Here is a 23,607-nt window from a genome sequence, read left to right as displayed (position 1 = left end):
ACCACAACAAGGAAAACCATTAATGTCCTCTCCATCATACCATATAGTCCGTTACAAAGCTTCCCTAAGTGGAAAGATAACGAAACCAGAATAGATTCATCTGCTTTGAATGATTTTTCACAGAACGATTTCACTAACGGGAGGACTGTTTGACTTCGATCATCTGAAAAATAGAGAAGATTTTAAAGGTGAGGCAGTGCTGCTCTCTTGGATGCTTCATCAAAATGCAGGCAGAAGCACATTAAAAGTGAATGTCACAGTGGCAGGCAGAAGAAGCGCTGCAGCACGGCAACTGCAGTAACTCTAGGGTGTAAACTGCACGGAGCTTTTATTCCAACCCCAGGTCGATTCAGTCCCCGCCCTCTACACAGAATGCGATTTCCGTTTGGATTTGGGGCAATTTAAATTTTCCTTCTGCAGCAAGGATTGATCTGGAGTGACCTACCTTTATTGAGTGCTCTTAACCCTCAATATTTTTCAAATCCGGATTGGGAAAGCAAGCTCCGTGGTAGAGAACCTCTGATAGGCCACACCTGGTCATGTGACAAACTTGCCTTAAAGGAGAAGCCCCTAATTTCTCTCAACTTCTGTCGGTCCTGGATTTTTCCTCCCTCCTCTGCCTTTTTCGATCCTCTCTCCCCCCCTCCAAGAAAAGAAAGAGGCTCCCTGCTTAGCTCCTCTCTCCCCCCCCTTCAAGAAAAGAAAGAGGCTTGGCTCCCCCCCCCCTCCTGAACTACCTTAAGTGCAGAACACTTTCCTGTTTCAATGGGGGGGGGGGAGAGGAATACCCGAGTTCAAAGCGATCTGGATTCAACAGGATTGACAATGGAATAAAGAAAGTAAGTGCAGACTCTGCCCTGGTCTAAACATACCTGCATCAAACATCTCCAGAAGATTAACCAGGGTCTCAAAAGCTGCAAGACGTACACTGCTGCCTTCATCTCTTGTTAGTTCCACCAACTCAGGAAGCACAACATTTTTAGTCAGCTCTGTCCTATAATTTAAAACAAAAAACAAAACATTCAGAAAAGACCGAAGCCAGCTACTATACGACCCACACGCACATCAGAAACAGGCTGGGAGGTTCAAGACAAAGCTTGTCTTTCTCCTAACAGTCACCTGGGCATCCTCATAAAGAACTTCCACATAGTTAGACAAACAGCTGGAACGCAAATTCACTTGCAAAAGCAATAACTCTGGATATACTGAAATATAAACCAGGAAGAATCAGATGCTAATTACTTGCGTAATGCCCCTCTCCAAATAAACACATGGGAAGACAAAAGATACAAGGAAATCCCAACAAAATTAGTGAGATTCTAAAACAAACACCTTCTTATAAAGGTAAATCTTTGTTCCGGGCGGGGAGGGATGGGGCGGAGAAACACACATGCTCAGTGAACATGCTTCCTACCCAAATTATTTACTTTCTACTTAACTTATATTAAAAAGATCTATATGCTTTCTCCACTCAGGAGCTAGGGGATGATGAAAGGGGATGTGATGCCAAAGCTGAGCAGCTTGTAGGTGGAGACAGGGAAAGCACATCACAGAACTAGCAAGAGGTGAGTCTATATTTAAAGATGTATACTATAGGTCTTTTCCCAAGCACTTGCCACCTGAGATCCTTTCCAAATGAAGAGGCTAGGGGTAGACTGCCTATCCCAGACTTATGCTATAGATCAGGGTAGTCAAACTGCAGCCCTCCAGATGTCCATGGACTACAATTCCCATGAGCCCCTGCCAGAGTTCGCTGGCAGGGGCTCATGGGAATTGTAGTCCATGGACATCTAGAGGGCCGCAGTTTGACTTCCCTTGCTATAGATACTCTGTACCATCACTGTAAGCATCTCGCGCATTGCCCATGTGTGTGGTTGGCAACTATAAAGTGCAACAATTCTTCTTTTAGTTATATATTAACATAACATGACCATTCCTCTGAAGCTATAAAATATGCAGCATTTATCCAAATTGCTCTCACCCTATTCCTTGCGCTATGTGCTCCAGTTGACGACACATGCAGGAACGGACTTCATATTCTACATCCTGGCAGAGAGACTTTACCAGCGGGAGAATTTCTCGTTTAATGCTAAAAAGACAATTAAAAAAACCCCAAATTAATGGATAGAAAAACTGATTTCTTTGTAGTGGACACATCTGTTTCCAATTACATTGACATGGATTGGAATTGCCGTATTACATCTTACCATAACTGCAAAGTTTTCCAGTCTTTTCATAAATAAGCTACATGTAGGCACAGTGCTACAAGAATACTGACTTAAACTATAAAGCAACTTTTGGAGTCTTCCCATCTACACCACCCTTATAAAAGGACTGCACAATTTTTTAAAAAATGAGAAAGGATTTAAATGGGGCTGTGCTAATCAAATACTTTAGAACAAATGCACTCAAGATCACAGGCTGCTAAATTACAGGAGAATATAAAAATTGGCTTTATATTTTTGATTTATTTTTGGCTTGTGTAGCCATTCAGATTTCATTCATGTGTCTTAGACGTGACTTGAGTACAAAATTCTTGCAACCCAATTCTTAATTCTTATCTACTATCAATATAATTTGGTGATATCAAATAGAGTTGTATATTTAACACCTAATAATGAAATTCAGTTGAAAATATATCTAAAATATTTTTATGCACTTAAAATACAAACCGTAATTGTTCGGTTACCCTTAAATGTTTACCAGCAACAACTACAAAAAGCAGGGTGTGTTTAATGAAGCCACTAATTTACAAGTTAACAAATTGAGATACATTTGTTCAGGAAAGACAGCTCTGGCTCCAGTATCCATCCATTTAATCATAAGAGCTCCTCTGACTGGTCAAGGTTTGTGAAATGGCTGGGCCAAATTTTTTATAATAAATATTTTCATCTCATAAAAGTGAAAGAAGTTTCACAAATAGGGTTACCAGGTCTCCCCAAACCACCACCAGAGGGGAGGGGGGATAGGGCTGCCAGCTCCAGGTTGGGAAATCCTGGTGAGGACCTCAGTGGGGTGCAATGGTATAGAGTCCACCCTCCAAAGGGGAACTGATCTAAGTAGTCTGGAGATGAGTTGTAATTCCAGAGGTACCCCAGATCCCACTTGGAGGCTGACAAAATCTGCACACTCACCTTGTCTTCTCCTTCCCTGCTGCCTGATCACAGTCCTGGTAGTGGTGGTGACCATGTCCCAAGCCACTACTTTGAACCATTTTTAGCCCATCTTCTATGCCAGAGAAAGGGGAGAATGTACCAACTTCATTATAATTTGGCTTTGTTGATGCCATTCCAGAGCTAAATTTGATAGGCTATGTGGCATTTGCTATGATGCTGAATTAGACAAATGGGCACAGTTTGGTGTTCTCATTCACAATTGCCTTTGTGATACCCTCAAGCAGCCAAGCCTTATAAACTATGTGATGCTGCCACACAGTCAAACAAGAACAAAGTTAATGCTTTCTCTCCTCCCTCTGGCACAGAGTAAGGGAGACAATGAGACTCAGCAGAGGCAGGGAATATAATTGCTAGCACCATGATCTCTAAAACGGGCAAAGGTATTATACTTGTTTGCAGCCCCCTTCCCCAGAATCCCCCTGAAGGGGAGTTCCTTGCTGATGGCAAATAAGGGGGTAAAGTTACAGAGGTGGGAAAACATTTCAATTCAGTATTCATTTATATTGTTTTGGTTGGCTTCCAACAGATAATGGTCAAGAAAATTGTAAGGCATGATATCTGCAACTAGAAGAAGAAATTGGCTTCATAGGATTTCATCCAAATGGCTTTCTTGCTGTATTAGCATATAAATTATTAGGATTGGATCATGCCAGGCACTACAGCAATACAGCATTACAAAACCTGTTCCTAAGCCAGAGTCACAGAGAGGTATGCAAGTGCAAATGGCACCGACCTGCAAAATCAAAACAGGTTTGTTTTTATTTTATTCTGAAAGCAACTGTGAAGAATCAAGAGAATCTTCACACCGTTTGATGGGCAGATAAAGAATTAGTTGCTTGAGCAGATTCATCATAATGCGGGAGGACTTTGAAAAGCACCTTTCTGTAGAGTGACAGTGGACATTTGCATACTGTATAAAGAAGCAGGCACACTTCTTGGACACCTCTCTCGCCCATTGCTAAGAAAAAAATGAAGAACACTAATTTGAACGAGGAAACATTCATGAGCCCCAGGACTCCTGCTTTGGCTTTTCTGTTACTAGCCTTGATCCTCTGAAATTTAAGAAAGGCAAAAAGATACCACGGCCCTCACAGTGCCATCCTAAGCAGAGTATTGAGCTCTGCAAAGGATGAGGCTCTGCTTAGGCTGGCACAATGTGACACTTGCAGACTAAGCAGAAACTGGTATCAAAACTGCCGTCATGCAGGTCCATTGTATGCAACCATCTAGTCCTTAATTTGGGGCACAAGAAATAACAACACTCTTAATAAGTGTCACACAGAAATACACGCACACACGCACAAATAGTGGTGAAAACCAGTGGGAGCAAATACAGAAATCAGGATGAAACCAGCTTATTTTCGTATATCCTTTGGAAATTATTATTAGCACAGAGAACACCGCTTAAAAAAAAACCCCAAAGTTTGAGAAAATGCTGGGGCCCAGATTACAGGTGCAGTATTGCGAGTGGCCATTCATTCAAATGTGGAAAAGGAAAATAAGAATGCCCACGCAGGAGCAGCCCTTTGTGGCTCGTGTCCATGTAAGCTGGCACATATCTTTGAAAGTGGTCCATTTTCCCCCCACGGCACAGATTCACATCTCTTTGGCTGCAGTCCTAGGAGCACATTCCCGGGAGCAAGCCGCAAGGAACAAAAAGAAGACCTACAGGATTGCTCCCTTTGTCTCCCTGTGGAGATGTTTCAATTGTTAGGACATCCGAAACACATACAAGCTACTCACATATGAGCTTCAAACTTGTTAGCTAATTTTCCCAAGATTTTACAACTAACCAAGCGAGACTGAAGCGTTTGGGAAAGCTGTGCCTTGGAAACAAGAGGATTCAGGATCTGGAGGGGGAAAAACGAGAAGGGAGGAAAATAAATCTAGAGTTCAGTCAAAACAAAAGCAAAGCACCAAAAAAAAAAAAATTAAAGCATTAGGAATTATTGTACAAGTTAAAACTTCTGCTAATGTCAGCTGTCTAGTCAACTACATATACAACAACACCTGACACCCCCCCCCCCCCAGACACACAAACAAAAGCTTGCACCTTACTTCAGATGACATGAGGTACATCCTTTAACCTTTGGGGGGAGGGGAGCATGTGTGGGTAATGCCACAAAAATTCTACAGTGCAGTTCAAAAAAGGGTAGTGCAAAAGAGCAAATCTCCTCCTCCTCTTTGTGAAAGAGGACAAGCAAGTTAATAGCTTCTAGTCTCAAAGTATCATATGATACAGGTCCAGATCATAAAATAAGGTCCAGAGGATTCCACAGACGCCGTCAGCCTGGCCGCCTCCCAGCCCCACGTTAAGGGAATGCTGATTTTTCAGCAATCGCTTTAATGCAGGTGCCATCAGCACCCATGCTGGGCCAAGCCTGTGCATACCACTTATGGTATCCCAGCTGAGACATGAAACGCCTTATTCGGCTTCTCGGCATCATGGTGCCACAGAGCATTTGTCGACCCCAATGATGGTGGGATAGCATTGCCACGCTATCCCACCCTCATGCAGAGGCACCCCACCACCACCACCCTGCCCGCATGGCACAGTGGAATCTGTCTGCCCCGGAGTTGTGCACGCACAATTCCGGGGCAGATTGTGTTCACCAGGGGATTTTGTCAACCATGCATACACACAGGAAGTGGTGGGGCATGTTGCCCCACTGTACAGAACCGCCACCGGCTTGGAGCAGCCACCGCCGTACATAATTGGTTCTAGGGGCAATTTCTTGCTTCTTCTTGGAAGCCACAGATCCAGTCTCTCTCTCTCTCTCAGCTAGACATGTTGTTAACTCCTATCTGCCTCTTCTCTGTACTATTAAGAATGGCAATTCCTAAATAAACCTTTACCTACTCTTTAATCAGGGTATGCAACCTCACTGCCTTATTTACTCTGCTAACAATCTTAGCACACATGTCTTAGTTTCTGAGAGTTAAGGAATAATATACTGGAATTTAAAAACACAAATTTGTTGAAAACAAGATTCAACAGAAACGAATGCAGTCAAAATACAATTAACAACATACTTTGATATCAACACCGAAAAAAAGACTGTCTTTGAAACAATATTGTTATTTAAATAATAAATATATCTACGCGATGTGTTATATATCTCTACAGTATCCAAAGGATTATCATTCTGTAATGCTGTCCAGTGTGTGACATCAAAATCTTCATATTACATATTCTGAGAAAAAGACATTGTCTTCTATTGTATGCCAATAAAAGTCCAGATGCTGATGATATTTTATAGATGCTTTTTTAGTGATCCTGGAAATTTCTGAATTTTTTCCACGGAAAACAAAACCGGGAAAAATGGAATGCCAACATCTCCCCTCTTCCACTGCCCTGGGCCTTCACACCTTTATGCAAAGCTAGGCTTAAAAGTTATTGAATGAGCCATGAAACAAATCCAGTACTTTAAAAAGAAAATCAAAGGCTCTCACGATAAGAGAGGTTAAAAAGTAGAATAACAGCTTGGAAGAAAAATGGCTCATGGCTCCTGTTCAGGTGAGTTCCAAAAGGTTTGTGTCTCTTTCGTAAAACACAAGGTTTGGCAAAAGAAACAGTGCTGAATACTGATGCGTCTTGGGGAGCAGTGCACAAAGCTTCGCCTGATGCTCGTTTTCTGACAAAAACTACTTGTAAATTGTAGTGGTCTGGATGCTACAAAAGTCATTCCGGTTTTGTTATTTGTCTTCCCAGGAGTGGCTTATGAGGAAGCTCCCGTGGTTGAAGAATATGCAATCAGAAACAAACCTGAAAAGAAAGACTTGACATTTCCAGCAAATGTAACTCCAGAGTGCTTTCTCACAGTCTAATTAATTAGATTATGAAAAGGCCTGCATGCCATTCCAACACAGGGCTAAAAACATCTTGCCAATTATAATCCTCACACAGCAAGTTACCGAAGTTAATATTATCTTGTTTTACACTGATCCCAGGGAGGAAATGCAAGAAAAGTCAATTTAATTTTCTAAATGGAATTACATTAGAGGGGGACTAGACCAAAATGCTTTGTGTCTTTCCCAAACCAAGGGTTTTGGCTTTGTACCCATTAAGGGCATTTTTTTAAAAAAGAAAAGATGACGGATTCTAGTCATTAACATGTTTGCAGTACAAGAAAACGGTTCATCGAGTTTTCCTTTGCAAATATAGGTTATTCCCCTTCAAAGAATTTACTGCTGGATAACTAGAACACATTGATAGAGTCAAGTGGGTAGCTGTGTTGGTCTGACAAAGCAAAATCAGAGTCCAGTGGCACGTTTAAGACCAACAAAGATTTATTCAAGGTGTGAGCTTTTGAGTGCAAGCACTCTTCCTCATAGTCTGACGAAGAGTGTTTGTACTCGAAATCTCATGCCTTGAATAAATCTTTGTTAGAACACATTGAGACCTTCATATTTGCAAATCCCACAAAAATGTTTAACAATAATAATATTTACCATATATGTCATGCTATTTGAGCATTCAAGACACTTTGCAAACATTATTTTTATTTATTTATTTATTCATTCATTTCTTAGATTTTTATCCATAAATACATTACAACTTTACAACTGAGCTCCACAAATTGCAAGTTAGCAAGCTAAGCAAATTCAGCTAGAGAGACCATCAAACCTTCCATAAACCTTTGCTTTAGGATGCTTAGGGCTGATCCTGCATTGAGCAGGGGGTTGGACTAGATGGCCTGTGTGGCCCCTTCCAACTCTGTTTCTATGATTCTATGATTCTATGATTCTAACCTCATAGATTTGAGGCATTGCATTGCCAAAACAGTGAGGCTATTTAATATCTAGAGGTCTAATATCCCTGTACTGGAACAAGGAAACTGCATTCTTTCATACTGGGATGTTTCTCCTCATCCTGAATTTGGCATTTTTGAATTAGCTGGTCTTCTGGAGTGGAACTTGATTAATTAGGAGTCCTCTAATGCTCCTTTTAAAAGAATTCCTGAATTTTTTATGGAACATTGTACATACATGATTTGATACAGGCTTTGGCTCATTCATCTTTTTGTCTTCTTCATGGAACTACCATGTGACATGGACAACATCTGAAAGGAACCTCTGTTTATTTAGATTTATAAGAGAACTAGTGGGGTTCCAGCAGGTTCAGAACTATCAGTAGCAACTAGAGAGGCTTCAAAGATTGGGGTAGGTGTTCCTTGGCCTATTTTCTCAGATTTAAGAACAAGGGAAGCCATGCTGGACCAGGTCAATAACCCATTCAGTCCAATATTCTATGTCACAGAGTGGCCAAAACCCAGGTGCTATTGGGAGGTCCACCAGCAGAGACAGACACCAGAAGCCTTCCCACTGTTGCCTCTCCAAGCACCAAGAATACTAAGCATCACTGATCCAGACAGAATGTTCCTTCTATAAGGTAACGGTATCCCCTGTGCAAGCACCAAGTCATGTCTGACCCTTGAGGTGATGCCCTCTAACGTTTTCTTGGCAGACTCAATACACGGTGGTTTGCCAGTGCCTTCCCCAGTCATTACTGTTTTACCCCCAGCAAGCTGGGTACTCATTTTACCGACCACGGAAGGATGGAAGGCTGAGTCAACCTTGAGCCGGCTGCTGGGATCAAACTCAGAGCCTCATGGGCAGAGCTTTCAGTCTGCATGTCTGCTGCCTTACCACTCTGCGCCACAAGAGGCAAGAATCCATGCTGATTCTTCCTCAATAGCTTTTGTGGAGAGTAGGTACAAAAACAGGGAAAACACTGCCACTTCTACACAGTTCATTTACATCAACCTGTCTTTCTCAATGGCTGTGGCTAACTTTTACAGGTTTCTTTTGTTCCTTCTTTTGGTATCTTTTAAAACCTGTTTTTCCCCATTTGCTCCATTAATGAGGCATACCCTCAGTAGAAGGATGACATGTGAATCCAGCCATAACAGTAACTAAAATGAATGATGAAGGTAACAACCTACGGCCATCTTGTGAGTTCATGGCTGAGATGAGATTTGAAGAAGGGACCACTCTGAAACTAAACTATACTGATATCTGAAGCCTAATTAATAGTATGCATTTTGTAACCATCAAATTCATTATTTCAGAAAGTTCTACAGCCAAAGCCAAAAGAATTATCAGCTTTTATTTAAACAAATATTTGAAAAATTGCAAAATGAATGGATTTTTATCATTCTGTTTCTGTTGATGGCATCAAATCTCTGCTAGGATGAGGTATTAATATAGCTATTTATTAATATGTAAAGTCCTTTTCTTCTTACTAGAATGCAATATACAAGAAAAACATTACAGCAGCGGCGACATCCTAATTTAAGAAGACAAAACATTAAGACAACCACACTGTAGCCAGATTTACTACTTTTATAGAAAAAAATGAATATAATAATGTTTTGGTTGTGCAGCAAAGTAAACGAGAAACAATGCAGAGATGAACTTTTTGCACACTATCCTCAGAGGTAGGTTTTTACCAATGGTTTTCTTGTCATTTATAGGAGAGAAGACTGCAGGTCCCCCCTGTTAAGTGAAACACTTGGAACAAATGTTCAGAAAATGGCACAGAAGGATACATCCTCCCCTGTGCATGCACCTGGATTGTGCCCATCAAGTGAGAAAAATATTACCTCGTGTCTGATGGTTTCTTTCGGCAAAGCTTCTATTGCAGCAAGAAGAGTTTCCAGCCATGCATTACTGACACCTGCAAGGCAAATATACATAGGTTTGCATTTGGGTTTTATAACACGGGTGTTTTATAACTCCTTTCAGTTACAGCCTCTCTTCACAATTCTTAAATGACACAACTACAATGCTTTGGAAAAGATTCATGCATTACATGATTTGACTTAAAAAGTGTTCAGCAGGGTACTGGAAATGTATTGGTAATTTTTGTAAAGTATTACCTAAATCAGTGGTCCGAAACTTTTTGGCGGCCACGGACCGCTGTGCCGGGGTGGGGGGAGAGGGAGACCCGGGGCCCCGCACACACGTGGCAGCCCCGGCACAAACGTGCATGCATGGACTTGGATCTGGCGGGGGCGCAAACACGCACGTGTGGCAAGTCCGCGCCTGCACGTTTGCGCCGGGGATGCTATGTGTGCGTGTTTGCGCCCCTGCCGGATGCACACATGCATCCGCTGCAAGTCCGTGCATGCACATTTGTGCCACCGGGATGCAGGCGGCCACGGCTGAAGCGGCCGATTAGCTTGCGGCCTGGCAAGCTTCCTGCTGCGGGGGGGGGGGGGGGGTGGGAAGAGGGGTTGGGGACCACTGACCTAAATAACCCAATTGGCTCAATTCTTTGTGTGAGTCCCCTCTAGTTCATGTACCCTACATTAGGTTCATTTATCTAGCACAGCCTTTCTCAACTTTTTTACTATTGAGAAACCTCTGAAACATTCTTCAGCTTTTAGGACACTCCAGAAGTGGCGCAATGATGAAGAATATGGTCAGGAAGCATAGCTGTGTACACACCCTTCTCCCCACCCCCTCCAAGCCCATCATTAGTTGGGGGGTGGGCAGGTAAACACCGTATATGATCATATCACCTGATAAATGTTTAACAAAAATTTTAAATGCATAAAAAATTAATTAACTCCCATCCATTCAGGAAAATCTTCCAGGGCCGTCAAGAAGCCACAGGATTTTGTGAAACCCTGGTTGAGAAAGCCTGATCTAGCACAAAGGCTTTATTTAAATAATACATTTTTTTACTGATTATTTTGGAACATCCTGTTTTCCCCTCCAGTAAGTCCCCCAGATAAGTGAGGTTTTCCGTAACAGTTCAATTTGAGACAGTTCCCTGTCTTTGCCGGGCTGCCTCTTGATCTAGGCCATGTCTTTTTCTTTTGTACTGTTCCAACAAAATCAGGGCAGCTGGCAGTCCTACAGTGATGGCAGGAGGTCTGCCCTGAATCTGATTCATTGGTCTCTGGACCTCAACCCAAACAATACGGGACGAAATGGGAGTACAGGCATCAAGTGCGTGCTAAGGCCCTTCATACTCTAATGGATTTAAATGCAGATGAAAAGAAATTACAGTTAATCAACAGCAATACTGTCTAATGCGTGTTTGATCAAGCACAATCAAGCCCACAGTACTGGTTCATTTTATTTTATTTTTCAGTGCATACACTGCTTTAAATAGTACGTCGCTGAGCAAACCAAAAAGCATAGAAAGCTAAGAAATCAGCAGCTTGTCATGCCCCTGACCTGCATCTCTGTGCTCCAGATTCTGTAGAATGATGTGTAGGAGGGAGTGGGTGTAAGTATGGATGGATATTGACTCCTCTTGTAGAATAGTCAAAAATGAAACAGCAGCTGTTAACTGCATTTCCACCCCTGCAACAGGCAGGACCTCCTGTGTAATCAGAAAAAAAAAAGATTTAAGGAAAAGGATGAGATTCACAGATACCAAAGGAAAACTCAACCACTACAGAAAATTCGACCATTACAGGCCAAAAATCCTCTGTCAGAGATTAATTGTTTGCTGGTCCATGACTGTATTAATAAAGATTGACTGATGGATTAGGTTTGGGAGCAAGACATGGTAATAGGGATTCTGTGAGTAGAAACTCTGGGGCATACACAACAGCTCTGCAACACATCAGTCTATTATTAACTGATCCCTCCCCTCATAAATAAACCCTTCCTCCAAGGAGCTCAGAACAGCATATATAGAATTCTTTCCTGTCCTCCATTTTATCCTCATAATAATACTGGGAGATTGGTTAGGTTGAGCAAAAGTGACTGGCCCACATTTACCCAAGAAGTTTCATGCTGAGTAGGAATTTGAACTCACATCTTCCCAGTTCGGTTCCGCCCTCTAACCACGACACCACATCATGCTTTAGGGCAGGGGTAGTCAACCTGTGGTCCTCCAGATGTCCATGGACTACAATTCCCATGAGCCCCTGCCAGCGTTTGCTGGCAGGGGCTCATGGGAATTGTAGTCCATGGACATCTGGAGGACCACAGGTTGACTACCCCTGCTTTAGGGTTTCCCAGGCTAGCCATTCAAGAACTGACACATATTCAAAGGCATTAAAAATCAGTACAGCAAAGAATGAAATAAACTACAATACAGCGTACTGGTTATTAACCCCAGCATTTTGTTAGCCTTGCAAATTTATTATCTTTCCCTATGTAGAGTATGAATCTGTGACTATAATAGAACTCATTTCAATGTATTATGCCACAGTTAAAAATATAAATGTACTATAGACCTCAAAAGCAGTTCTAAAATGACAATTTGTCACTTTCCTATCTATTTTATTATTGATATAAAGAAAGTATTTGTAGCAAAAAAAAATTTATAACCAAATCTAATTTTATTGAATCATCCAGTCTGTTTTTCAGACAGTAAAGAAAATCTGCTCAAATGCGTAATCAGACAGTAGATGAAAGTTTAAATGCTTATTAATTTCTACAATATTTTCAGAAAGAAAGCCGACGATATATCTGGCAGGCTCCTTCAAAGGTATGCAATAGTTATCACGTAAAAGGAAACAGGTTCTGCATCTCAGTCTCCTTTGATAGCTGATATTTAGACAGACCAGTGCCTGGGAGGAAATTCAGTGAACAAAATTAAAATGACGTCCAAGAGAATCAACATGGCCTATGGATTTTGCTGACAGCTGTTATACAAGCAAAAAGTGTGTTCACTTCCTCCATGCAAAATGGAAAGCCATGACAGCTGAATAGGGAAATGCCAACCCAGAATTGCCCAAATGAATACATGGATATAAGGAAAGAGAAGTATTTATCTTTAAGCAAGTAGATTAGGGTATATTCATCATACTGCCCATGTGATTTGATATATTTTAGCATCTTATCCATAAGCTGCACTCTGTTTTAGTATTCGTGCTTCCCTTGGTTGTGCATTCCTGGACTTCATGTCAGAATGCAACAAATTGAGTGGCACTGAGCATGCTGAGGTGGGCGGGAAGAAGGCACTGTCAATCAGGGAGTTTCATTTAGTATGTACACAACCCTTTCCTCATGGCTCGAGGCAGCCACAACCCCTCTTTAAGTTATCAGACCCTGCCCAGGAGAAGGCTTCATAAAGATGTATCTTCAAGTTTTCTGTAGAGGGTCAGCAAGCTTTTTGTATTGGGACCAACAGATTGTATTGGGACCAAGTTAGAAGAATATTACTAATTCCTTTTCCAGATATTCCTACTGAGACTATACTTGCCATACTATTCAACAGGGCCATGCCAATGGCTAACTGTTTGGATTGAGTGTTTCACCCATCCACGATTCATGCCCATTCATCCATCCTTCCACTCTTTCCCCCCAGCCCCAAACACTGCATTTCTTTTTCAAAATCAGTTTTTTAACTGGGGGGAAGAAAATCTCTTTCACATGTCTGACTTGGCCAGTGGGAGAAGCAATGAATGAATGAAGTCTTAGAAAAATGATTGAGAAATGGAAACTGGGGGCTGTATGTGAAACAGACAAATTAATCTGCTCATCTCCAATTAAGATAGAGATATGTTCTCCCTGCCCCCTTCCTTCCTTTGGGGTTCACATCCATGAATTCCACACTGTAAGCTTTAGTGGCTCAACTGAAGAATACTGAAACCTCATTTGGCAAATCAATCACTGAGTTAATTTTCTTCAAACTTTGCAGTTTTTATTCAAGATCCAAAATTCCTACAACTTTCCAAATCCATTAACATGTTGGGAGCTAAAATATGACAAAATCTATTTGTTTGCTTCTTAAAAGATGTTATAAACAAAACCATAAACAAAAAAAGCAGCTCTATCCCCCAGCAGTGAAAAGATGCTGAAGCTATGATATTGTCCTGTTGTTTAGATTGAATCAGAATGGTGGGGTCTCAACATTCACTTGTGGCAATAGGATGATCCTGAGAACTGCACCGCCAAAGACAAATGGAATTGGAACATCCTGGGCTATGTTATCTCAATAACCATCCCTATACTATCTTTAAACAGCCCCGCGGCACAGCAGCCGTGAAGCGGCTCCTGATTGGCCCCTCCGACTGTCCATCCCAGCCAAGCAGCCGGCTCCCCTTTGGCTGCTTCGCCCGGCCAGGGAATCACCGCATAGACTGGACTGCCAGCCAACATGGTGAGTCCTCTGGGGGGCTGCGCCGCCTTCTCCCGGCCGCTCCAGCGGCCGGGAGAAGGCTCCAGAGGGCAGGGGGGGGCGGGAGCCGGCCTTCTCTTGGCCCCTGGAGCGGCCTCGCCATTGTGCGCATGTGCTGCAGGGGGGTAGAGACAGGCAGGAATGGCATCACATTAAATTATTTCAGCTGAAGAATTGGAAATTGATATGCTGCCTACCTTGTATTTTATCTCTTATAGTTTATTTAATCATTTTAAGATCTGTTTGGTCATGTAACCCCATTTTATTATTTTGTTGAAATTTTAAACCGTATTTTTATATGTCTTATACTTTTTACGCCAATAAAAGGTTACTGACTGACTGACAATGATATTGCCATATTTCATGAAGCTCTAGGAATTCCCACCTTTCTGATCTCTAGGTTTTTTACCATAGAGATTGGAGGGAAATCCCAGAACAGCATGCGATGCAATGCCATCACTTTAAATTTTTCAGACAGCAATGATATGACTGCATCATACAACTCCCATTTACCCTGCCATCCCACTGATCACTATGAAATTACAATACAAAAAAGGAAGAAAGGTTCAAAACATATACAGAGAAAAAAAGAACCTTTCCAAGGCAATTGGTACAATAAAATTTATGTGTCAATAATTTTTTAAGGACCCACCAAAACGGTTTCTAGATATACTCCGTTATACAGAGCCTATTTATATATAAAAACTGTTTGATAAGAGTATAAGGAATCAAGCACTGAAGAAAAATTGTGAAAACGGAGTATATCTAGAAACCGTTTTGGTTGGTCCTTAAAAATTTATTGATACATAAAATTTATTGTACCAATTGCCTTGGAAAGGTTCTTTTTTTCTCTGTATATCCCACTGATCACTAGCAAGAGTTTGATGGTGGAAATTTTCCATTGAAATGACCTACTGGCAGCCCTAATAGACAACAAGGGAGAATAACCACAAAGGCAGTTCACAACAACTTCTCTGAGCGCATTTCTCTGTAAACTTAAACAACAGTTAATCTAGCAACCACTGAAAGCCTACCAGACACCTGTTTTCACAAACCTCTGCTGAAATCAAAGTATTCCTACAAGCTCAAGAGCAGCCTCAGCTATAGCCACATAGATGGAGAAGGTGAGTTGTCTGAATGGTCCATAAAGAAAACAAAAAACAAGGCATCCACATTTCTCTTCACCTGCTCAACTGCTGATCAACCAACTCGCAATTTCATTAGAGGAACGATAAAAGCTACAATTTCATAAGAATAAAAACTCACAGTATTGGGTGTGCATACCTAGTCTCATAATGCTGCACTGGAAACCTTAGACTGCAGACTGCACGATTTGAAATGAGGTAACTTAACTATGGTAGATTTTCACCTGCCTTGGAATCCTGGATGTTCCTTTATCACGGACTCTACTAACAAGTCTTGGCTGATCCCTCTCAGGCATGACAGTAGGGAAGGATGAGTTACTTTATTCTGTTGCTATATTCTCTTATGTCTAAACATCCTTACATGTACATACATACATACATACCTAACAGACAGTCTAATTAAAAGTCTTCTGATATTGATATATATGTGTATATATGCTTCTTTTTAAAACAAGCAAGAATAGCAGGCAAAATAATCAGATTAATGGTAAACTAGAATCCAGAAGAATAAAGAGTAAAATACAGGACAAAGTTTGAGTCTAGTGGGGCTTTTGAAACCAAGAAAGTTTAATTCTGGGTATAAGCTTTTGTGTGCATGCACACTTAAGAATCATTGAAACAGACTTAGAATCATAAAATCACAGAGTTGGAAGGGGCCTCCAGGGTCATCTAGTCCAACCCCCTGAACTATGCAGGAACTCACAACTATCTGCCCACCTACAGGGACCCCAATTCCATGCCTCCATTAGCACTCACTAATGCGGTAGCTGGCAGCTACTAACAAATATTTCCCATTATTCTACCAAGAACTAAAGGTGATGAGTCACAGGCCTGTAACACCCAAAAACAATGTTTTGTTTTGTTTTTTAAAAAGGATGTGGGTTCAATTTGCTGGCTTTTAAAATAAAACTAATTAAAATCCAAATGCTTTATGCTTTTTTGCATTCGGGAGTTCTAATGGATCACTTTTAAGGAATAACTATTGGATAGCGAACAAATAGTACTGAAAAGTATCCTAGGGGAAAAATAAGGACACACAATACTTTCATCATTAGCCCACAGAACACGAAGGGGTCAAGCACCTCAAAAAATAACATTGTGAATGGACTGAGCCACAGGGTTGGCAACTGGGGAGACAGCAGGAAGAGGGGCCCTGGTCAGTTAATAAACCAGACTTCAGAAATTCAGTAATACTAAGAATTTAACTCAGGCTTCATCCGCACAAAAACAACTGGCATTTAACTCTTCATAAATGTAGCAGGAACAAAATCACACACTCCTAAACCTCTTCAAACCCGCATTGCACACAAAACCAGAGCCTCTGGAGAAACAAGCTAATGAAGATTGCTTACAATATGATAGCTTTAAAGACTCTGGAGTGCTTCCGTGCACCTCTGAAACCACTTTGTCACAACAGTTTGAAGGTACTTGCATGGATTCCAAGGCAGCAGAAGCAATCTTCCAGTTTGTGTGCCTGGGTTCAATGCACATTAAACTTGTCCTTCCAGTCTCTTCCCACATACCAGCTGGCTGACTAGCGATAGGAAGGAAACCAGAATAAGGACTGTCTTCCCAATTAGGTACCATAAGACATTTGTCACAGGTGCCAAAGCCGGAGGCAAGTGCCAAATAGTTCCAGGGTGCCTCTGCTGCCAAGTCTCAAAGCTTGACTGTTTCCTCTGCCCCCTGCCACTTTAATGCCGGGTAGAAGGTTCTGATGAAACGTCACGGTTTCCTTTGCGTAGTTCAGAATCTCTTCCAATTCTTGTGGAAGCAGCACAGGAAGCAAAGTGAGACAGTAGAGTGCAGAGTCATACTAAAAGGAGACCTTTTCTCCAGGTAATTCCAGTCAAGGATTAGGAATCCCCAGCCTAGCTAAGATGTGCAAGAACTGACACCTGACTCAATAAGATGCCAGTCATAAAGATGGTGTTAGGTGAGCTCCTTCTCCCTTTTATAATGAATGAGTCACGTTCAGTACTGGCACTGACCAACAGGAACAACAAATGGGAATGTGCCTTGCAAGTCTTAATGGAGTTTTATTGGAGCAATTAACTATTGTACTCCTAGGGAAAGTCTTTCTAGACCTACAAAGTCATGTGACAGACTTGCTCTTTCCTTTGTTATGATGTACAATCAAGTAGAAGGACCAGAAATACTGGCATTCTTCCTCCTGAGACACTGGGAGAGCCATGAACAGGTCTTTCCGCAGAGTCATTGTAGGGCCCAAACACAGCCCCAGCCCTAGGCACCAAACCAAGCCAGCTGGCTGGGTTATAAATTTAATAAACAAACCTCCCATGCCCCACCTCCACACTAAGGAGAATGTACTTACTTCATCACTGTCATTGAGTCCATGGATGGGTCAGTTTCCGTTTAATTTCTGTGAAAGAACACTTGCATAGTTTTATGGCTGGGGATCACCACAACATGAGGAAGGGTCGTGGCATTAGGAAGGTTGAGAACCACCGCTGTACTGGAAGTATGAAGGAGAAAAGGTACTCTTTCTATGTCTGACTCCCCCCCGCCCACACTTCTAGATATAATAACAGCTCAGGGAGGCAGTTTTGATTTGAGAAATCGTGGGAGGGGAGTCAAGCCCGCTCTCCAGCTGCTCTGTGGTCCCAATCTGAATTATGCCCCTACACAGTACTATGTACCAGCAAATATTGCAATGAAATGGCCCTTCAACTCAATTCTACAGTCTCTTTTTCTAAGGAATATGAAACTCTCTCCCAAAGTCTGTGAATCTTTCCATCACATTGCAAGACCTTTGTAAAAGGAGAGGAGGGTGAATTTGAAGCAAAAAGAACAGGAAAATTAACATTCTTCTTGTGACTTAGCTGGCAATCCAAATGAATATTCTTACCAAAAACATATTGTGTATACAAGAACTGTAGTTTATGAGCATACTTGGTTTTCCTACACATGCTGCCATTTCAATAGAAAATTGAACCTCATAATTTGTAACTATTGCACTACATAAGAATAACAGAGTCATTATTCCACGCAGAATATTATCCCAAATTATTAGCAATGATGATAGAGGTTTTTGCATGCACTTACAATTATTACTCCTTCTCACTTGGTTTTATCTTCCCCCAAAGCCTCCTCAGTCACTATTAAGGTTGACCTTTAAAATCTATCAAATAATTCAAGGAAACACAGGAAGAAAGAGGCGGATGGAAAATGTGTTGGAAATATCAGTCTTAAAGAGGCCTTAGGCTAAATTAGAAAATTGCCCACTATTCAAAAATTAAATCAAAGAAGCAGCAACAAACAAATGTTCTGATGTGTTCCCGAACTTCAATCAGCAGGATTGCAAATGCCACATACATCCTCAACCAATTAAAGAGGAACAAATTATCATTAGAACTCCTACTGCTTCCTTACTAGAAGGCCACATACCTAGGCACTAACAACAGCTGATTAAAACCTTTTGTGGATGACAGGCACACAGCAGAAAGCCAAAAACAACATTTTGAATGTTTCCTGTCAATCAGACTGAAGAGGAAATATCCAGGATTTGAATTTGACTGAGGTAGGTAGCAGATGTTTGTTATGATTTAGGGAGCAGGGGTGTCATTCCAATGTTAAAATAGTTCCAGTGCACATGGGAAATCAGATCCTTAGATGCATTAAATAAGTATTTTTAGGTAATGCATGACTTGGAAGGAAAACCAGTGTGGGCAGTTAAGCATTCTGAAAACCAGCATATTTGGAGTGTCAGAAACTGGCATTTTGGTTCAAAACCCCTCTCTGCTATGGAAGTTTGCTAGGTGACCTTGGACCACTCAAATCCTCTCGATCTAACCTACCTCACATGATTGTCGTGAAGTGAAATGGAGAAGAGGACAATGTTGTATGTCATTTTGAGTCCTTAATAGGTAGAAAAGTGGGGTATAATCCTCCACAATGGTCACAATTCCAAGGGGATACTCCCAGTTTACAATCCAAAAGAGCGAGTTTGATGTCGTGGTTAGTAGCACCGAAATCTAATCTGATGAGCCAGGTTTGATTCCCCACTCATCCCTCACATGCATCCAGATGGGTGACCTTGGGCTCGCCACAGCACTGATAAGTATGATAAATAAATAAATAAAATAAAGCTGTTCTGACTGAGCAGTAATATGAGGGCTCTCTCAACCTCACCTACCATACAGGGTGTAGCCTCACCTACCTTGCAGGGTGTCTTTATTTATTAGACTAGACTCAAAGCCCATTCATAAGAGGATGCTAAAGGAATGAGTCTCAGATGCTAGCAGACCCCTCATACGGGTGGGGGGGGGAGATGTTCAGCAGAGTATAAATTAACTCTTGTTACCATGGCTTTAAAGAGCCTCTTGTGGCGCAGAGTGGTAAGGCAGCAGTCATGCAGTCTGAAAGCTCTGCCCATGAGGCTGGGAGTTCGATCCCAGCAGCCGGCTCAGGGTTGACTCAGCCTTCCATCCTTCCAAGGTAGGTAAAATGAGTACCTAGCTTGCTGGGGGGTAAACGGTAATGACTGGGGAAGGCACTGGCAAACCACCCCGTATTGAGTCTGCCATGAAAACGCTAGAGGGCACAGACATGACTCGGTGCTTGCACAGGGGATACCTTTACCTTTACCTTACCATGGCTTTATGTTTGTTTTTTCTAGCTACATTAACTTTTTTTGTAAGTTGCTTCCTAATGATATGTGCTTCAGAGAGCCAGCTTGGTGTAGTGGTTAGGAGTGCGGACTTCTAATCTGGCATGCCGGGTTCGATTCTGCGCTCCCCCACATGCAACCAGCTGGGTGACCTTGGGCTCACCATGGCACTGATGAAGCTGTTCTGACTGAGCAGTGATATCAGGGCTCTCTCAACCTCACCTACCATACAGGGTGTCCGTTGTAGGGAGAGGAAAAGGAAGGCAAGTGTAAGCCACTCTGATACTCCTTCAGGTTGAGAAAAGCAGCATGTAAGAACCAACTCTTCTTCTTTTTGCTATAGTAAGTGTTTAGTGGAATACAGCTCTTTAGACACTAAAATGCCTGATCTTTGAGAAGAGACAGACCCTTTTAGAAAAACCACTCCAGCCCGCTTGTATTCACAGACCATTAACACTAGATAAGAAAACAAGTCCTGACAGCACCTCCACCTATAGTGGAGAAGGAAGCCCAGAAAGAGAGCAGGTGGAGGAGCCACAGCCAATAAAAATAAGCTTGATATCTCACATACAGACACACACACACTTGGTTGAGGTAGGTCACATGTAGGGGTGTGCATTCAGTTCAGCAAAACTAAAAAAAAAAAGTTTTCCTCTGACTTTTTAGCCAAGCCGTGCACTACTAGTTTTATTCATGAACTGAATAGCAAAAGTTGAATCTATTCAGCTTTTGATTCAGGTGCCCGAACTGCTCTCTGAATCAGCTGATCCCCGGAGAGAAGCCTCTCTGGGGATCAGATGTTTGTTAAGTTGTGTGGGGGTGAGGGGTGTAAAGCTGCAGTCTCACACAGTCCAAGTCGATCTGTTAGAGAGACTCCTCTCCACAGATCACCTGTTTGTCGGACTGTTGGGTGGGGTCTGGTTCAACCTGCTCCTCCACAGCACAACAAGCAGCTGATCCACAGAGCAAAGCCTCCCCACTGGTTCAACTCAGGCTGTGCGGAGGGGTCGGTTTGAACCAGCCGTTCCAGGACAGCCCAAGTTATCCCTGGAGGAGCTTCTCCAGGGATCAACACTGATCCCTTCAAACCAGCAGTCCGCAACCTTTCAGCGGCTGCAGACCGCTGTGACGGGGTGGGGGGGAGAGGACGACCCAGGGCCCTGCGCACGCGCGGCAGCCCCGGCACAAACGCACATGCGCAGACTTGCCGCGCATGCGCGTTTGCGTCCGGCGGGGCAAACGTACATGCGCGGCAAGTCCGCATGTGTGCATTTGCGGTCCTGCCGGGACCTCATTTTCCCAATGAGAGGGCAAACTTGTAGGAACCAATAATCCACAGAATTCATGAAATCATGAGTATAATTTACAATAGCCAGCAGTATCTGGTCTACCATCACGATGAATGGAGGATCCTTATTACTTAGTAGTACATTAATCAGATGCTTCTTATCCATACATTGTGTTGGTAGCCAAGATATTGTTGGCTATTCTAAATCATACCCATGATTTCATGAATTCTGCAACCCTTTAAATCAGGGGTCCCCAATCCCCGGTCTGCGGCTCAGTACCGGGCCGCAAAGGCCATCGTACCGGGCCACCAGCGGCCGCGCCTGCTTCCCCCCCTGCAGTGAGAGGAGGGGAAAGAGGCCAGCACGGCAGCCGGCACGGCAGCCGGCGCGCCAGTGACGCTAACGCGCACGTGCGGAACTGCCGCGCATGCACGTTTCGCCCCCTGGTGGCCAAAACGCACATGCGCAGCAATTGGGCATGCACGTTTATGCACTGCAACTGCAGCAGCTGGGCCGCTGGCTCTCCCCCACCCCTGGAGGCGGTCCCCGACCAGATGAAGATTGGGGACCGCTGCTTTAAATGACCATTTTTTCCTTGCTAAGCTGCGAATTATTGTGCCTACACTCCCTCCCCCTCATCCTAACCATTTTTCTGAGTAATATTTGTGAAAAGCCCCTGTGAGTAGAGGCTTGCTGGGACACTTGTCCAGTGTACAGCCTGCAATTCCACCCACGTGAGTAAAGATTGGGCCGGCCCCTAGAGCAACCACCTCCAGCGCACGCACCTGAACCGCCTACCCAGCTTTGCCAGCAGACGCTCCTGTGCCGGGAAGGTCGCTGTTCCTGGGCTGCCAGGCCTTCCCCCACAGACTGCTCAGTGCCCCAGCAGCCACTCCAGTGCCACAGCGTCCACGGGGACGGGCAGCCTCACCCACCCACCGAACCACATGCTGCCTAGCCGCCCAACATGCCACTGCTCTGGCACACGGCCGCCAAGCATGCTGCTCCTCCTCCGCAAGGCCCTGTGCCACCGGACACCATGCCTCCCCGGAACCCATGGCCGCGAGAAACCCTCCACGGGGACTGCCCACCACTGGCAGCCGCCTGCCCACAGACTACCTCGCCGCCGACCGCGCCGCAGTTCCGTCACCTGCCCACCGACCACGCTGCTCCTACCCCATGAAGCCCTCCCTCACTGGCCACCGTGCCACCTGGCAGCCACACCAATGACAGCCCATTTTTCTTGGAATGGCAGCTTTGGACTTCAGTATCTAATTACACAATAATATAACTTTTATACTTGTCCTAAACAGGCAAGTGGCATCTCCAGAGGGTTTTTCAAATCAGAAAAATTGCCCTTGCGGAAAACATTTAAACAAATCTCCTCCCATGCCATGGGCCTAGGCAGAATTGGAGCCCCACACCCCAGCAATTTAAATGGAAAAAAACCCACTGAATCTTATTACATAGAAATCCTATCAGCTTCTCTGGTTTTTCCCAAAATAAGAGCTTAACATATCCCAGGTACCAGGTCGGCATGGCTGCTAGAAATTCCATTGTGGTATCTAGCAAATAAGAGCTTGACATATCCCAGGTACCAGGTCGGCATGGCTCCTAGAAATTCCACTGTGGTATCTAGCATTGTTCCTGGATTATCAGGGAACAATCAGGAACAGCATGAGATGCAGCATCAAGAGCTCCATCTCAAATGGAAGAAAACGGGTGTCGTGGTTTAGTGGTAGGCAGCCTGCGTGGCACAGTGATTAATGTGCCAGACTTGGAACTGGAGATCTAGATTCAAATTCCATGGCATCCTATGAAGGTCACTGGATGTCCTGGGGCCAGTCACACTTTCTTAGCCTTGCCAACCTTACATTGTTGTGAGAATCAAACAGAGGAGAGAAAAAAATCCTTAGGACGGAAAGAGAAAAATGTACTAAATAAAACAATAATACTACAACAGAGCATTTGCTTTGCATACTGAACGTTCCAAGTTCAATCCTACAGAATCTGCAGTTAAGAGGGTCAACTAGTTGGTGATATGAAAGACCTCTTCCTGAAATCACTGGATAGCCATTGCCATTCAGAGTAGAAAATACTGACAATTTTTAATTAGATTTTATTTTACCCCAAAGCCAAATAAAAAATATAAAACAAATGTAACATTAGTGGCAAGTCTACAGATAAGCATCTATAAAGGGTTTCCAAATATCTTAAAATATGTCCATGCTCAATGGTTGTCTATATGCCAGACATTCAAATGCTTATAAGCTTG

General features: G+C 43.0%; 1 protein-coding gene across 4 annotated transcripts in view; it reads right to left on the bottom strand.

Moving 5' to 3' along the window:
* Positions 1–23,607, bottom strand: part of PPP4R4 (protein phosphatase 4 regulatory subunit 4) — a 118,719-nt gene that overhangs the window by 43,737 nt on the left and 51,375 nt on the right. For all 4 annotated transcript variants that reach the window (XM_077323560.1, XM_077323561.1, XM_077323562.1 and 1 more), the window contains exons 4-9: positions 11,367–11,514; positions 9,782–9,855; positions 4,920–5,026; positions 1,982–2,089; positions 873–994; positions 41–163 (exon numbers count right to left, since the gene is read on the bottom strand). In XM_077323560.1, the coding sequence (XP_077179675.1) occupies positions 41–163; positions 873–994; positions 1,982–2,089; positions 4,920–5,026; positions 9,782–9,855; positions 11,367–11,514 (682 nt within the window). The remainder of the gene's footprint in view (positions 1–40; positions 164–872; positions 995–1,981; positions 2,090–4,919; positions 5,027–9,781; positions 9,856–11,366; positions 11,515–23,607) is intronic.

Source organism: Paroedura picta, chromosome 2 (genome assembly GCF_049243985.1).
Source record: "Paroedura picta isolate Pp20150507F chromosome 2, Ppicta_v3.0, whole genome shotgun sequence".
NCBI classification, from domain to species: Eukaryota; Metazoa; Chordata; class Lepidosauria; order Squamata; family Gekkonidae; genus Paroedura; species Paroedura picta.
The sequence above is the reverse complement of the archived record's forward strand: the minus strand, read 5'-3'. Positions and strand labels throughout refer to the sequence as shown.